The sequence below is a fragment of the Mirounga leonina genome, unplaced genomic scaffold (assembly GCF_011800145.1).
Source record: "Mirounga leonina isolate KUSES-001 unplaced genomic scaffold, KU_Mleo_1.0 Mir_93, whole genome shotgun sequence".
NCBI classification, from domain to species: Eukaryota; Metazoa; Chordata; class Mammalia; order Carnivora; family Phocidae; genus Mirounga; species Mirounga leonina.
Window position 1 is genome coordinate 27995581 of NW_023270854.1, and position 16012 is coordinate 28011592.

The 16012-nt window shown below is 44.5% G+C and overlaps 1 protein-coding gene across 2 annotated transcripts in view; it reads right to left on the bottom strand.

The window, feature by feature from the left end:
- SETBP1 (SET binding protein 1) overlaps positions 1 to 16012 on the bottom strand; it is a 365222-nt gene that overhangs the window by 15517 nt on the left and 333693 nt on the right. For both annotated transcript variants that reach the window (XM_034996232.1, XM_034996233.1), the window contains exon 5: positions 12387 to 12557. In XM_034996232.1, coding sequence (XP_034852123.1) covers positions 12387 to 12557 — 171 coding nt within the window. The remainder of the gene's footprint in view (positions 1 to 12386; positions 12558 to 16012) is intronic.

Here is a 16012-nt window from a genome sequence, read left to right on the forward strand (position 1 = left end):
GTCCCCTCTACATTGCTTGTATCTCTCTGGCAGCATTTCATATAGTCTGTCCTGTGTTAAGATTGTGGGATTAATCTGCATTTCTCTCTCCTTTCAAACTGTGTTTTCTTAAGGAACAAGGACCGTGCCTTATCCATTCTTATTCATTCTTGGAAGAAGCATTGACTGAGCCCACTCCGTGCCAGGCTCTGTGCTAGACACTCAGTTCCGTGCCTCCCTCCCCCATGTGACCAGCACACAGCTCAGCTGACTTACTTGAATTGAAATCAATCTACATGACTTGACCTAAACCAACACTTACTGTCTATTTTGTAAAGGCTGTGTGTGAAATATGAAAGGATTTATTGAAGGGGATCCAAATCACTGTAAATTAAATTAGATCTTCACATATTTCAGCTGTTCCCTACTCTCCTCAGAGCACCATTAACTGTTTGGAGTATCCAAGCTATGACCCAAACCACGGAAGTACTGTGAAATACAGACTGATATCCAAACCACTCCATAGGTGAAGTGGAGATTCAATGCCAAAAATAAGTTTGGAATTTACTAAGTGCCTTTAAGAAAAGCAGCTTGAACATTTAAGCCCACAGAATGGTTAAAATTATGGGGCCTCTGGAAAAGGGAGGCATGTACATATTATATAATACTTATCTAACATCAAAAAAAATGGGAGTGAGAGACAAAGAGGGACAGAGAGAGACATAGACAGGAACAGAGAGGGTGAATGGTCTTTTCACTGCTGAACATTTGGATCAGAATTACATGGTATATTGTGGGGGAGTGGTCATATGTTTTCTTGGCAAATATCTATACGTATATTCAAGTTCCGAGCGCTATACCAGTAGTTTTTTTTTTTTTTTTAAGTTTTCCCATTACCTTTTTTTTCCCCCCCAAATACAAGCTTGGACAGACTCAAGGCAGCAAATACTTCTTCCTCAGTTTAAGATTTGACAATTTAAGAGGAAAAAGCTCATTCATCATCTTTCCCTTTTAGAGACCATAAATTATTGGCTCATATACCATGTGGCTTGGATTCTAGGAAAAGTCAGTGTAAACAAACCCAAGTTACAATGCGTGGAGTAAGAGAGTGAGTCATAAACAAAACATAGACATATGCTCTCATATAAATAAGGGCCTGGATCATCAGCTTCCCAAAGTCTGCTTCCCATTAATTACACAACAAAATGAACTTTCCATATGTAAAGCCCAAATCACTTAACTCTGGCATCACGCATGAGACAAAGACCAGGACTGTGACTATTTAGGCACTAACAAACCTGGATTTCAAAATAAAGGAAAGTCCTCTCAAAATACCTCCAGGTATTGGAGGGCAGGAAAATTCCTTGGAAGAGTGTTTTTGAGCATTGAAACTATACCCAGCCACCCAGGAACTCTGCATGAGGCTGGCCTGCATCCCCTGCTGAACTGAAAGGTAATATGAGGCTTACTCTCTTTTGTTCTGAGCTCTGTCATCTTTATGGGGCAAGCCGTGGGTCCAGGCCACACAGGGTGTTCAGACATCGCTGGGATCAATGAACAGCTGAAATTCCCTCATTAGTACCTTCTCTCTGTCTTTTGAAACTGCTCATTGGTAGCAGAAATGCGTGTTTCCTCATTATTGCATGAAGGCTATCTGGTCTCCCTTAGTTTAACGATGGATCAAAGACACACGCAAAAATTGCTGGGGAAGAGGATTCAACAGGTGGACATTCTGAGAGGCGGAGGCAGCCGAGTTCCCTCCTTGTGTTCCTTTCCAAAAGCAGACCTCGTAAAACAAACTAACAGAGTGAATTACAAAGGACATTTAAACAACAGATGTCACATTTTAGGAGTCCTGGGTGGGGGTGGGGAGGTGAGAACAAGGGCTTTCATTCTTTGCTAGGGGCGGGGTGTGCTGGGTTTTTGATCATTCATTTACTCGACATTTACTTTGGTAACATCCACTTTGTATCACACCATGGACTCTGAGGGCGAGACTACACCAGGTAGCGTCCCTGCAGCCCTATGAGACTGAAGGAAAGGGGAAGAAACGATCATTTTTGGAGTACCCACAGCGGGCTGCAGTCTTTCACGTTTCCTCAGCTGATTGTGATCACAACTGCACGAGGACATGACTACCTCTGTTGTACAGAGATGAGAATGGGAACCTCCAAGGTTGAATGGCTTTCCCCAAGGCACACATCTTAGAAGTGATGGACTCGGGATTCAAGCGAGGGCTGCCCTATTTCAAAGCCAGTTCCGTACCACATTTCCTTAAGGAAGCAAAGACGACGGGGAGCTAGAGAGAGTAAGAAAGCTTGGGTTTCCCTGTTACTTTTCTACTATTGACGGCATGAGAGTGCCAAATTTCCTCTCAATTTCACAATCTCAAAGGCCTCTTCCGACCTCCGAATTCCATAGTAAAATAACATAAGATGTTACTACCGACCACTCGTGCTACTTCTGCTAGATGGGGTGTCCCTGCACATTGTTTTGATCCTGTTACTCTGTCCAGTCCAAATGCCTTTGATGGATCCTCCTAGGGGGCCAGGCTGCCAGGATAATGAGTGAAGTTGGTCAGGACCCTGAAGGAAGATGGGGGGGAAGGAGAAGAATGAGAAACAAAAGAGAATATGGCCCATTTAATGGGGTGGATGTTACTCTGTATCAGTCAATTGTTGCCAGGTAGGAATCCGAGCCCAGAGTCATCAGGTAGTCTGAGTTTCAAAAAGCCAAAACTCTTGATTATTAGGTAAGTCTTCTGATGTTGACAAATTAATTTTTTTAAGAATGTATAACCCCCTGTCAAAGTACAACTGCAGATAGCTATTGACTCATGGTTGCTGTTTTGCCATCATTGCCTCTCACAAGGGTCACTGTGCCTCATTCTAGAATTTCAGGGACTCCATAATCTGACACCAAACCTCTCTTGCATCCTCACTGCTCATCATCTCCACATATACTCCTACCTCAGAGATGCTGTAAATCTGCCCCATCTGCTTGTCTGCTTATTTAATTCAATCCATCCCCAGAAAGCTCTTTCAGTTCTTCTCTTCCCGGATCATTTTACCATGTCCCTCGAGCTCCCTAGTACCATTTGGTTGGAAATTAATAACTTGTCAATTGCTCAATTATATCTCTGTTAGCATCTGAGATTGTTCTTCAATTTATTCACTTGTTACTATTATTTGGTCATCTCATGTTTTGGAGTCAGGCCTTTCCAAATAGCGTGAAAGTACCCCAGGGCAGGGGCTGAACTTATACTTGTAGGTATCAGAGTGGCAGGTACGTAAAAATTATTTGACAATTGTAACAAAGCCTTATAGAAGTTCCAGTAAGATGAACTTGATATAGCATTTAATACCCGCACTGGTAGGGGTGGGGGGGCTTTGACTGTGCTCTGAGATAGGAGTATTTGGAGCAGGGAGTGAGGATAAAACTTCCAAAGATAGTTAATGGATGTTATGATCTGAGTCATAACATGACTAAATTATGACTTAACATGATTAAATCATGACACAGCATGACTTCATTCTTGACATGAGAGGGGCCATGACACAGTGATATATTGTTTTGAATATGTGCTTGGTGTTTTCGTCTGCTATTTCTTTCTCACCGCTGCCTAAAAGGCAGAAATTACTTTTTCTTTTTCAGTGATGGGGAAACTGAGACTCAGAAGTCTCAGGAAGACTCAGTGACTTACCTACAGGAATGATTAAGTCCTGCAAGGCTATGCCATAACCCTGGCCCTTGAATTCCTAATCCATTTTCCACTATATATCTGTGGTGTGGCCAGAAAGAGTCCAGATTTCCTAATTCCCTGCAGGTAAGATTTGTACTCCAGTTCAGCTGTCTGGGCTCAATTTCCTCATCACCGTCTGCCATGAAGAGGTTGGCAGAGGGCCCTTCGAGGCTGGTCTAACCCAATCTTGTCGGGTCGACTCCAGTTTAAGCAACAAGAGAAGGAGATGCCCTGGGAGGATGCAGTGGGATTATTTCAGTCTGTTTGTCTCTCTGTCACATCTGTCTCATAATCCTTACTCTGCTTTCCCTCACTGCCTCCTTTCTCCCTATCCCTCTCTCTCTGTCTCTTTGTTGTAGACTGACTACAGCCTGCCTGGGCCACTAAAGATCATTCTTAATGACAGTCATTACACAGTTCTTCCACGTTGCCTGAGGCCATTTCCACAGCAATGAGCAGGAAAGACCTTGCCTCCTTTCTCAACAGCTGGGCACACTATGCCAACTTCATTGGAACGAAGAAGTTTTTCAAAAACTCTCCATTAATTACAGGAAACCCAAAGCACGGTCTCCCCCTTCTCATGAACACAGTTGCTTTCAGTGGCCACTAAATTATCTCACCACCATTAAACCAACAATCTAATTAGACCTGTGGAAACGGAAAGAGCCAGAGAATGAGGCAGGCACAGCACTTTCATCTCAAAACTGATCATAAAATATTTGTGCCCTTTCGTTCCTGGCCACATAAAATCTCCCCCTTGAAGAAGTTTCTTTTCATTCTCTCCGATTTATAAAGAGGAGCTTGAGTATTTGATATAAAATGAGTATCTTAATAGAAATCACTTCACATAGGGGAGGTTTTCTTTGCCGCATTTCGCCGAGCGTGGAGTCCTCATTACAGTAATCGCACCTGACTCCCCCTGCGTGTGACGTCTCATAGCCAAACCTCCCACTGGGCTTCGGTGGAGGTGGGAATGACACCATCACCGGGAAGAAGAGAAAATGTATTATTATCATTACTCTATTTTTAAGAGGGTCTGACTGTGGCAAGAGGTGGTTGGGAGCATAATCTGTACGAAGCACACAGAGAAGATAAATTGAGTTAAATTCCTCACAGACACAGCACTTTTCAAACCTGTTATTATACCTTCTGTTTTTCCTAAAATCTCACCTCTGGAGGAAAAAAAAAGTTAAGTCCAGACATGTTTATTGAGTGTTTGCTACGCACCCAGCACCGTGCAAGGTTCTTGACACCCAAATATGATTACAGGTTGCTTAATAGCCTGGCTTTTGCTTCTCTTATTTTCATCCCTTAGAACACAAGGTTCTGGGAATTTATGAGAGACCCGATACTCATCAAAGGGGACAAAACCGAAACAGGAAATATGATTGCTGCTCTTGGGAAACCAGTACTCTGGTCACAATGCAAGACACTTATATATAAAGTAATTAAATTACAGCCTAGCTTTCATTGAGTGGCTCATCCCCCCAAACACCATAAAAGAGCTGAGTGAGGGGACATGCGGGGTACAGGCTCCTCTTCTCTGAAGAAGCACATACTCTCGTACTGAACAGGCTGTGCCATATAGGCTGACACTTCACCTTGAAAATAATCTCCCCCCGAGAATATCCCAGTGGATTAGCCAGGAACTGGTCGGCATCACTGAACACAAGACTCTGGAGGCCCCAGAGGTCCCTTTCAGTAGCTGCTTCTGCTGAACATTCTGAGGGTGGTTTGCTGTTTCTGGTACTGATACGGAAAATAAAGGCAAATCACTGCCTCTCGACTCAAATGAATATAACGCTAAAGTATGTGTTTTCATGCACCAGACGGTTTTACGCAGCAAACAGTTGTTGTTTAGTTCATTTTGTCTAATATTCAATGATTATCTATTGTTTGCCCACCTGGGCGCCAGGTACTGGGGGTTTTAAAGTTGAATAAGATCCGACAATAGGGGAGGGGACGGTCCATTGCGGGACACAAGCATGAGCACAGACACATATTAAATGTAGGGATCAGTCACCAATGGACTTCTAACAGGGAGCCCTGGAGGACAGAGCATGAGGCATCCAGCTTGGCCATGGGGTGGTTCTCCAAGTGGCTATGAGGGAAGGCTTCTTAGAGTTGAAGGCACCCTGCCGAGTCTTGAAGGATGATCATGAATTAGCCATCTATGTGGCTTGAAGGGTGGATGAGGAACATTCCAGCATGGAAATCTGATGATGGCAACAATAATAGCAAACGCAGCAGTGGCTACAACAGCGCTCATTTGCTAACCTCTTGCTATGCGCCAGGCACTCTGCTAAGATCTTCACAAGGACTATCTCATTTAGTCCTCGCCATGATTCTCTACCCTAGGTAATATGCTTTCCCCCATTTTATAGATGTGAGCACTGAGGACTGAGATCAGCCAGCTCTCAGTGTGGACTATCTGAAGCAAGAACACCTGCGTTCAAGTAGAGCAGTGCATGGCCCGTGTGTGGGGTGAAGAAGAATGGGCCAAAACTTAGAAATGAGGCCAATAGAAGGTTGCGTGTCTTTTCGGATTCCCAGAGTCATCATTTTACAGGGCTGCCCCAGGATTCATTATCTAGGGAAATGTACCTTTGTTGGATTTGCTACCCACTACTGATTACGGGCCCAGACTCTGCCAGGTAATATGTTAACTTGAAGATTTTTGCTCCGAAAATATGCAAATGATTTCTGACTGGTAGAAAAGATAAGCCCAGAGGTTATGATTTTATTGCCCATTAGGACATTAACTGAGCAATCTCGCTTGATGTTCTTTCTCCAATGCTTACATTCCTATAACGTCCTGCCCCTCTAATTCTTCTTTGGATCAGCTTTATCCTTGTTAAAGAGTTGAATGAATTTTTGACATGAGTTTTTAGGTTTTTTTTTTTTAAATTACACTCTGACAGTGGAATTCCAAAGGAGTCTGGTGCTGGTTAACATTTCCAAGGAGATGTGGCTGGAGCAGAAGGCAGGGGCTAGATTCTGGAGTGTTTGGTGCTTCTCTGGGATGTTTATAGCTGTGGCCCTGGGGACAGCTCAGCTGTCCACTAATGAAATCAGAAAAGAGCTTATTTCCTCCTTTTGGGGCAAAAAGAAAAAGAATTTTTGGAGGTTTTACAGAATGCCTTTGCTGTGATGGGATCTTCAGGGAAGCACAGAAGCTTCCAACCCTACTGAGTCTCTTCATGGCCCAGAGCCAAGGGGAGGGGGGCTTTTCCATAAGCCCCACATTCAGGAGAGCTCTCTAGGCAAACAGTCATTCTGTGTTGCTTCCACTTGGGTCCATAGGCAGCACTTTTCAGGCAAGCTGAATAATTCATTTTTAAAATAAAGCTTTAGGGGCGCCTGGGTGGCTCAGTCGGTTAAGCGTCTGCCTTCAGCTCAGGTCATGATCCTGGAGTCCTGGGATCAAGCCCTGCATCGGGCTTCCTGCTCAGCAGAGAGCCTGCTTCTCCTCCTGCCCCTCACCCCGCTCGTGCTCTCTCTCTCTCTCTCACATAAATAAATAAAATCTTTAAAAATGAAATAAAATAAAGCTTTATTTTCCCTAGGACTTTTCTGGAAGTTTTCTACTGTATATTTTAAGTGATTAATCTGGCCTTGCAGGAATTTATTTTATAATTTGAAGACTTCTTCAATTTGTGTATTTATAGCCCTTGGATGTTCCAAATCCTACTAACTTGTACATTTATTTGCTCTATTTCAGTTTAAAAGACAAGACTTTTGGCTGAATTGATATGCTATTTTGGTTAGGAGCATCAGATGATGATTTCACATAGGCACAAAGAAAATAAAATAATTTTACAATTCTCATTGAAAAAGAATTCATTGCTTTTTGCATCTGAATATGATTTCATTATTCCAGGCCCCTCTCCATGGATGGAAGTTGGTTAGTCGAAAAATCAGGCATGCTAGAATATGGGGGCCAGAAGCAATTTTCATGATTATTTTGCTCCAGCTACTAGGATACTGGATTTCCTTCTAAATCCATTAAAATTAAGAATGTATTCTTTTATTTGTGAAGGTAATTTTTCAAGTTTAAGGTTTTGCATCTTGATTACAGGTAGATGTCCGTTCCAATGGTGCTGATAGTTTGGTTAATTATTAAATGGTTTGCCTAAGACCAGTCTCTGCCTTCAGAAGCAAAATGTCTAAGCATTTAATATACTTGTGAAATTTATTTGTTTTTTTGTCCTTTATTTTGTACTTTATTTTATTATCACTATTATTTTTTAAGTTTTTATTTAAATTCCAGTTAGTTAACATACAGTGTAAGAAGAGTTTCAGGTGTACAATTTAGCGATTCAACACTTGCATACAACACCCAGTGCTCATCACAGCAGGTGCCCTCCTTCATCCCGCTCACCTATTTTACCCCTCCTTCTACCCAGTATTTCCACTTACTCATAGGCTCTGGTAGTTTTAAACAAGGCCAATCATACAGGTTTAGAGAATAATGGCTTAGCCTTCGAACGAAACAGAAACTATGAGCTGTGCCCACCAGCCTCCCGCTGTTCTCTCTACTGGGCCACACCCTGAGCAGTTGAGATTTGATCAGTGACAGCAACCCTGATACATGTTTTTTTCTCCTTGGATTTAAGATGAAAGGCTATTGAGGGTGTGTGTGTGTGTGTGTGTGTGTGTGTGTGTGTGTTCCAACTAGACTTTCAGGTGCAGGACTGTAGAGATTCTGTTTTCTTGGCGTTTTACTGAATTCCTACAGAATTTTTAATCTATTTACTAATGTAGTCTCATCTGAAATACAAAGGTGGGGGGACGTTTCGGTAGTGAAATCACAAATTCTCTCCACATTGCATGACCTTCCTGAGAAGTTAGGTCAATACGTAGGAGAGCAGAAAAATTAGCCTGACTTATTCAGGTATGGATTATCTGATATGGTTATTAAATCATGACTGGGACAGCGCAATAGAAGTTATTTCAAATTATGCATCACTTTGAACAAACTTTATTGAAGCCTTTACTGCATTAGCCCTAATTACTCACAAGGATGATGCAGTGCTCCCTTGAATCAGACCCTGCACTGTGGCCGGGGACTGTGGCTGATCGATAGCAATTGAGCAGTTTGGTCACGAAGGCTGACCTGCTTGAGCCCCAGTGGCAGCCACGGCCATCCCTCCCTCCCAGTAGCTCACAAACTGACATGTTCTCCGCCTGGCCTCCCTCTACTGCAGCTCGTCTTCTGCCTCTTCCTTCAAATCAATAACTTTATAATCAGCATGCTTCCCAGACTCCGAGAAGCTAAAAAATTGCCTTAAACAAAACACACACACACACACACACACAACCACCCATCCATCCATCCATCCACCCCCACCCCACACACACTTGAGCTAGAAAAGACATGTTTTTAAACCTCTGACCCACATCCATTTCTCCCATGTTATAATGTTTATAAAATAAGGTGGGCAATTTTTTTTTTAAACCTAAGATCACCTATTTGAAAAAATACTGTTAGGGCTCTAGAATGATGAATCATTTGGCAAGTATTTACCAACAGCCTACCACATGTCCGTCAAATGTTTTCCATTTGATTGTTAACGTCCAAGATGGAGCATGTTTTTCTCCAATGTCTACCGCCGTGTCTAGCGCTGTATAATCACATAGCTACGGTCTCACCACGATCCACTTCACCCAGTGATTATTTATTGAGCATCTACTACGTGTCAGGGCCACACTAGATATGTTAGCATTCATTACTTTAAAAGGAAAAGAATTTCTAATTAATTGAATTCCTTCAGTACATTTTGTATCTCAATACATGATTTCTTAAATTACTTTTGCTTTTGAAGACACTTAGTTTTACTCTCTTTTCCTTCCCCCCTGCCCCCACTCTGCACTTGTCTGGGTCTTCAAAACCACTCTGTAAAAATGATGACCTACTGGAAACAGGCTAGAAGTACTTCTAAATTACCTTGCTTATAGTGAAAGATGAAAAAGGGACCCCAAAGAAAACAAAAATGAAGTGAACTGTCTCAGCAGAAATATATATGACTAATGCACAAGCACACAACTGAAAGAAATCAAACCAAGATACTATTTATTAACTTTCTACTGTGTGCTTGCCTGTGGTTAATGCATCAAATGATGAGTTTCACTCACTATTTCCTAAAAGAAGTAGGAGTCTATAATTAGGGAGAAAGAAATCTGCCTTTGCTAATGTTGGGCTTCTGACAGAGGGAGAATCCACTGGAAACCAGGCAATAAATCAAGAAGTTTGGTTTCCAATCCAATTGCGTGACCTCAGGCAGATCTCTGAATCTTGGAAGCAATCACGTGTGCATTGCGTGTGAAACAGGGTGTTGGACATGAGCCCAGGCTGTGTGACCCTAACTCTCTCAGGTTTGTGGGAAGCCATTTATCTGTGGGGAGCGGAATCTCAGGAAGGTCTGGTCTCCAGCACCTGGGGAGATCTCTGGCTTGTTTTCTCCCCAAAGTTCTGCTTAGCAGCCTGAGACCCGGAAATGGACCAAATCTGTGCAATTCTCCTGAGGGTCTCATTTTAGCACTGCCAAAAATAAACAGCCCATTCCTGCATCCTGAAACAGGAGAGCTTTGGCTCAGCTCTGATTACCAGAGAGGCAGGTTTAAAAGTTTAATACCCACCTGTTTCTATGCCTGTTTAGCATATTTGTAAATGACCGAGCGCAAATAGAGGAGGCGAGCCCTTGAAAGCATGGGGTCCCAAGAATGCATTCTCTCACTCTGAATGGAAAGAGCCAAGAGGGGAGGAAAAGGGGGGGGGGGGGACCACCTGTCTTTTGCCTCTGGGAAATATCTGGGCTTGGCAAGCAAAGGCATAAATATACAGGCTAATTTCTAAATCCATAAAGGGAGGTCTCCAGAGCTTAACCAAGAAGGTTGCATAAGTAATTATCGGGGTGGATAGTGCAGACTCCAAACCAAATCATTCACTCCAGCCAAGTGATCGCTTCTCAGAGTTCCAGGCTTGGCACCAGCTCCTCATCCAGGACTGTGTCCACATCGCTCCCTCTGCCTGGACGCTCTCCTGCAAAGGTGCTCCCATTTGTCAAGTCTCAGAGTAGTTTCTTCCTCACTCACCTATGACTTTCCCTCTGACCTCTTCCTGTTCTCACTGTAGGCATCATTTACCTGGCATTTCCACCAAGAACTTTCACTTCACACCTAGCATGTGAACAGTGGGTAGATTCACGATCCTGTTGGAGAGACTATCCCATTTCTCCTAAGCAAGATTTCCCAAATGGCTGAGAAGAATGGCACTTCCAAGAGATGTTAGGAGCTATTGCAAGAAAAATGGGTTCTGTGGTCAGATAAGATTGTGAAGTTCTGAGTCTGTCCTCCATGGAGCACCACAGTGCAGACCCTGGTCAATTAAAGGCTCTGAAAAGCCCTATGGAAAGGAAGCAGGTATAAAGCAGCATTCCCTAGACGCACTTAACTATGAAAATATCTGTTATCACAAGGCACCTACTAATATTTTGCAGAACTCAATTTGGGAAATGTCTCTCCAAATATTTCCTTCTGTTATTTCAATCGGGCACATTTTCTAATGACCGGTAATTTCCATGAAGGAGGTAGGGATGATGACAAGTTGAGTTCTTTGCTCAAAGCATCCTGCTCACTGAGAAGATGAGTTTAGAGTGAATATCAGTAATGAGCCTCTTCCTGGGCTTCTAATCATAATAGGCATTTCTAAATACTATAATACGCTGAACAGTTACCAGCGCAGTAAGTCCACGCTGTGCCCTCATTCTGCATGCCACGAAGAGAGCAAGAACCTAAACCGTGAATTCCACCTCTGAGGTATGTACAATAGAAGTGAATAGAAGACAGTTCTTCTGTAGTCTCTGAGTAGGTAGCAAACACATGGTAGACACTGGGTGCTGCGTGCATTCGGGGGGGAGGCTGGGCCTTCAAGGTCTGTGGGATGTAGACAGGAGTTGAGGAAGGCTGTCCTCAAAGAACAGCATTAAGCCAAGCCCAAGGTCTGCTTTCTTGGCAGGAGGGATAAACATGGCAAAGTGGGGGTTGGTGCAGGCACTGGTGGGAGATTATGTGGGGAGCAGAAGAAGGCAGAGCATCTGGGATGTCTGAAGGAGTTTATATTTTATCAACTGCCAGTGAGGGATCTGGTGACTACTGAGGAATTCCTGACATCATGGGGTAGAATGAATCAAGGCCTCTGAGAAACTCTGATCACTGTCTCCCACCCCCAGTGAGCAAGGGAGCTAATGAAATCCAGTGGCCGAGAGCAAGGGTACTGGACCTATGTTGGCATCCTGACTGTCCACAGGTTCCTGAGGTGAGTTTCTTGACTCCTGGCTTCCTCTTCTGAACTGCGGATATAGGTATTTACTTCACAGACCTCTTTTATGCGTCACGTGAGATAAACACAGATAAGGCCCTGATGCAGAGATTAATAATTATTAAGGCTTGATAAAAAGCCATTAATATGGTTATCATTCAGTTCCTACTCACGGGCCTTTGCCCCCAGGTCCTGAGCTGATCTTGAAAACTCAGTGTGGGAACACGCTTGGTGTCTATGGGAGGTTGCTAAGCGGAGAACCTATATTCCACAGCACACTCCCTGTGGGCCTTCTCCATGCCCACCTTCATGGGGGTGAACCCAAAGCCTCTGCCCAGTGCTCACCTGCATCAGACGTGGCTGCAGATGCAGCAAGGAGCGATAGCACTGGGCTCGGGGGGATTGCCACGCTGTCAACCGCGGCTGGCTTCTTCCTGGTCATCATGGTGGATGCGGAGCCCTCGTTCTTACTGTGTGGTGCCGTTTGGTCCACTTTTAGGTGGGGACTTGGCATCCCTACAAAAGAACAATCCCAAAGCTTGCAGTTATTTGAAAAGAACAGGAAAACAGACAACAGAAAACCTGAAAGTGAGCTGAGAAAATTGTTAATTCACCTGCCCTCCTTCTGGTAGAACAAGAATGAAATTTTAGAACATTTAAAGAAAAAAAATATTAGCAGCATGACTGGTTTTGGTTTTGTGGCTGAGATCAGTGGTGACAACATTCTAGTTTGGCTGCCTGGAAGCAGGGGGACAGGCCCAGTGAAGCAGGGGAGGCCAGCAGCTACCCTTTGTCTTCTATGGGTCAAGAAGCCCATCTTCACAGAGGTTGTGCTGTGTGCAGCATGAAGGGGAGAAGGGGACCCCACCCTTCTTGTTGTTGTGAATAACAATGCTTCGCATGTCATCTGGCTGGGGACACAAGACTAAAGGAGAAGGAAAAATTGGATGGCACGGAAGGGCGGGCTTGGGTGTTCTTCATCCATTCACGTCCTAGGTGCTTGGGGAGCGCTAAGGAGTTCAGGATTAGTGTGGGGAGAAGTGAGGGAAGGCTTTCCAGAGCTTATGCTAAAGCAGCAAGGAAGAGGGAAAGGCATTCTCGGTGCCAAGAAGAGCACACACTAAGTTCTGGGTGGGGAATGAAGATGATCCAGACGAGAGGCCGGTCTGCCGGAGCAGAAGATGCCTTGTGGGGGCTGGTACGTAATAGCAGTCACCACGGCCGAGCGAAAGTTGATTTGGGGGCTTTTCAGCCTCTGGTCCTAAGAAGCATCATAAATCATGTCTTTGTGATGCTGAAAAGCACCTCTTGTGAAGTGCCTCTGTAAGGGCCTGGAACTATATGACATATTATAGAGCTATCCTGGAACCTTGCTTCCGAGGTTCGAACCCAGGCTCTCTTATTTTTTAGCTGTGTGATCATAAGCAAGTTGCTTACCCTCTCCAAGCTCTGAGATTCCTGAGCTGTACAAATGGGGTGGAACCATATAAGCTCACAGGGGTGGTTGGGAGGATCCCGGAGGCAATTAATGTAAAGTGCTTAGAGCAGTGGCCGGCACAGACTCCCGGACAAGGAAGCGTTTCCTGTTCCTATTACTCTTATTATCACCACTGTCGGTACTGCAGCTGCGGCTTCCTCAGGGCAATGGAAGGCAGCTGGCAAAGGCTCCGTTCTCTTCCCTGACCTGCCCAAGGATTTCTGGGCCCCATCTGCATCCCCAGCTGCAGGAACGTGGCTCTCCAACTCATCCAAGCCCAAGTCCAGAGGCTGGGCGTGTCTGAATCCATGTCAGATGGTCGTCCATGCAGAATTTCTTCATTTCTAGGCTACCTGCCACTGACAGCAACAACAATGGGGCTTTATCCCACAGCTCTTGATCCTTGTTTTTGCAACCCAACCACCGTGGGTGATTTAGTCCTCTCCCCGAGTAACGTTACGTTGCCGCCACAGTGAAAGCAGCTCGGGGGGGTCAGTGGCAGCCCCATGAAGTGTGTAGCGCAGAAGATACCAGTTTCTTAATTTTACAGATGAGGGAAACACATTTCTGAGATGTTAAGAGATAACTAACTAAAGTCACACAGCCCTAATGTCAGGGCTGGGAGTCTGCAAGTAGCCAGATGCTAAATCCAGGACCCATGGATCAGCCCGGCCCAGCTGGTCATCTTCTAACACCTGTCCACTGCCCTGGTCGGCCCACAGCATCACACCTGGGTGCACAGGCCCTAGCCTCACACCTGGAAAAAGCACCTGTAAGCATCTAAGGAAGAAAGTCATGTTGACATTTTCATTGATCTACTACTACCTTCCTCCTACTCTCCATCCCACCCTCTGAAACTCCCCCTCTGGTGTTGTGAATAACAATGCCATTTACACTTCTTTGGATTTTCTATTTCATAGCATTTTGACAGTGGAGGTAGACAGACATCAAATTCTGCGACAGAAAGATTGCAAGGCATGACCATCAGGAAGCCAGGAAGGGCAGCAAACGTGGGCAGGATGTCCATTTGTGAAATACGCAGGGGTGACAGGGATGGGCTAGGCGTGCACACATAACACATGTAACACACATACAGAACCACCCACAAGGAGATCTAGCCGAACAGTTAACAGTGATTATTCTCAGGAAGGAGAGCACAGCAAAGTTTGGTGAGGAAGAGGGAGTTTTTTTACACTTACTCCCTAGCCTTCTTTCTTGTGAATAGTTTCAAAGCCACAAACATATTAAACTTTGTTTCCTTTGAGAAAATAAACAGACTTTGGGGGTAAAATCTAGAAGTCTACCAGAGCACAGGCTTTGGGTAGAATGATATGCTTGAACATCTGGCTGCTAACAATCTCAACTGGGGACAGCAGCCCCGGGTCTGACGGAAGTCCTCCCAGTTCGTTCCCCCCACTTGGGTATTTGCCGTGCCACCCGGGGCATGCTCCCATTAAATGGAGGCAGGTGGGCCTTCCATAGCCATAGTGCGCCTCTGGAAGTCCAAGCCATCCCAGAGTTGGAAAACAGCTCCTCTGGAAAAACCCACTGATATGTCATCCTTGTACTTGTGGACACAGGTTGGGCAGGTCATTCTTTGCGCAAATTATGACAGGCTCAGGGAACAAGCCGCAAACAGGATGAGCAGGAGGATATTTAACTCTCACTTGGGAACAAACTGATTTCAAGTCATTTTCGTTGTACCCATTTTCATGCAAATGTTCACCATCCAAATTAGTCTCAGTCCACATCATTTCATTAAAGTTCATTCGATCATACCTCTATTGGGCATACTTTGCTACTCAAGTGTTTATGTTAAAAGTAATAAAATGACACTTAAAAACTCTATAATTCAAATTGTCACTATTCAAGCTGTCTTGAAAACCCTCGATAATTTAGGATTTTCTAGATTATGGAACTGTTTGTTAGTTGCCATCCAATGAATTTGAAAAGCAATTAGGAAAAAAGAAAAAAAGGAGCCCTGACGTTTTCTCAGACATTTTTGGGTTTTGAAAGGATGATGGAAACAATCCCAGAAATAGCATACACGAAGCAAGTATATTAGATAAGCTTTCAACAAAGACTAATCTAACAGCATTTGGAATCCCCAAAATCTGCCTGAGGGCCAAGGGCTCGGGGTCCTGGGATGGGTGACCCCCCCCCCGCCAGGGGAGAGAGCACTGGGCAGGCTGGCCACCAGAAGTCTTCATTTCCCTTTATTCCAGGTGGGAACTGAGGCTCCATGGACAGGGGCCCAAATGACCGGACATGCGTGAAACAGTTCAGAAGCAAGTTCTCGGAGATGTGGGATGAGGGCGGAGTGCTGGGACATTTGGAACCTTTCTTCTCAGCATGGGCCTGGCTTCCCTCTCTCTGCAGGAGAGAGATGCGTGAAGCTGGAGGTCCACCAGAAAGAACCCCTGGATCATTGAGATGTGTTACTTCAACTAACCCCGGGACCTGAGTAAAGGTGAGCATAGCTTTGATGTGGGAA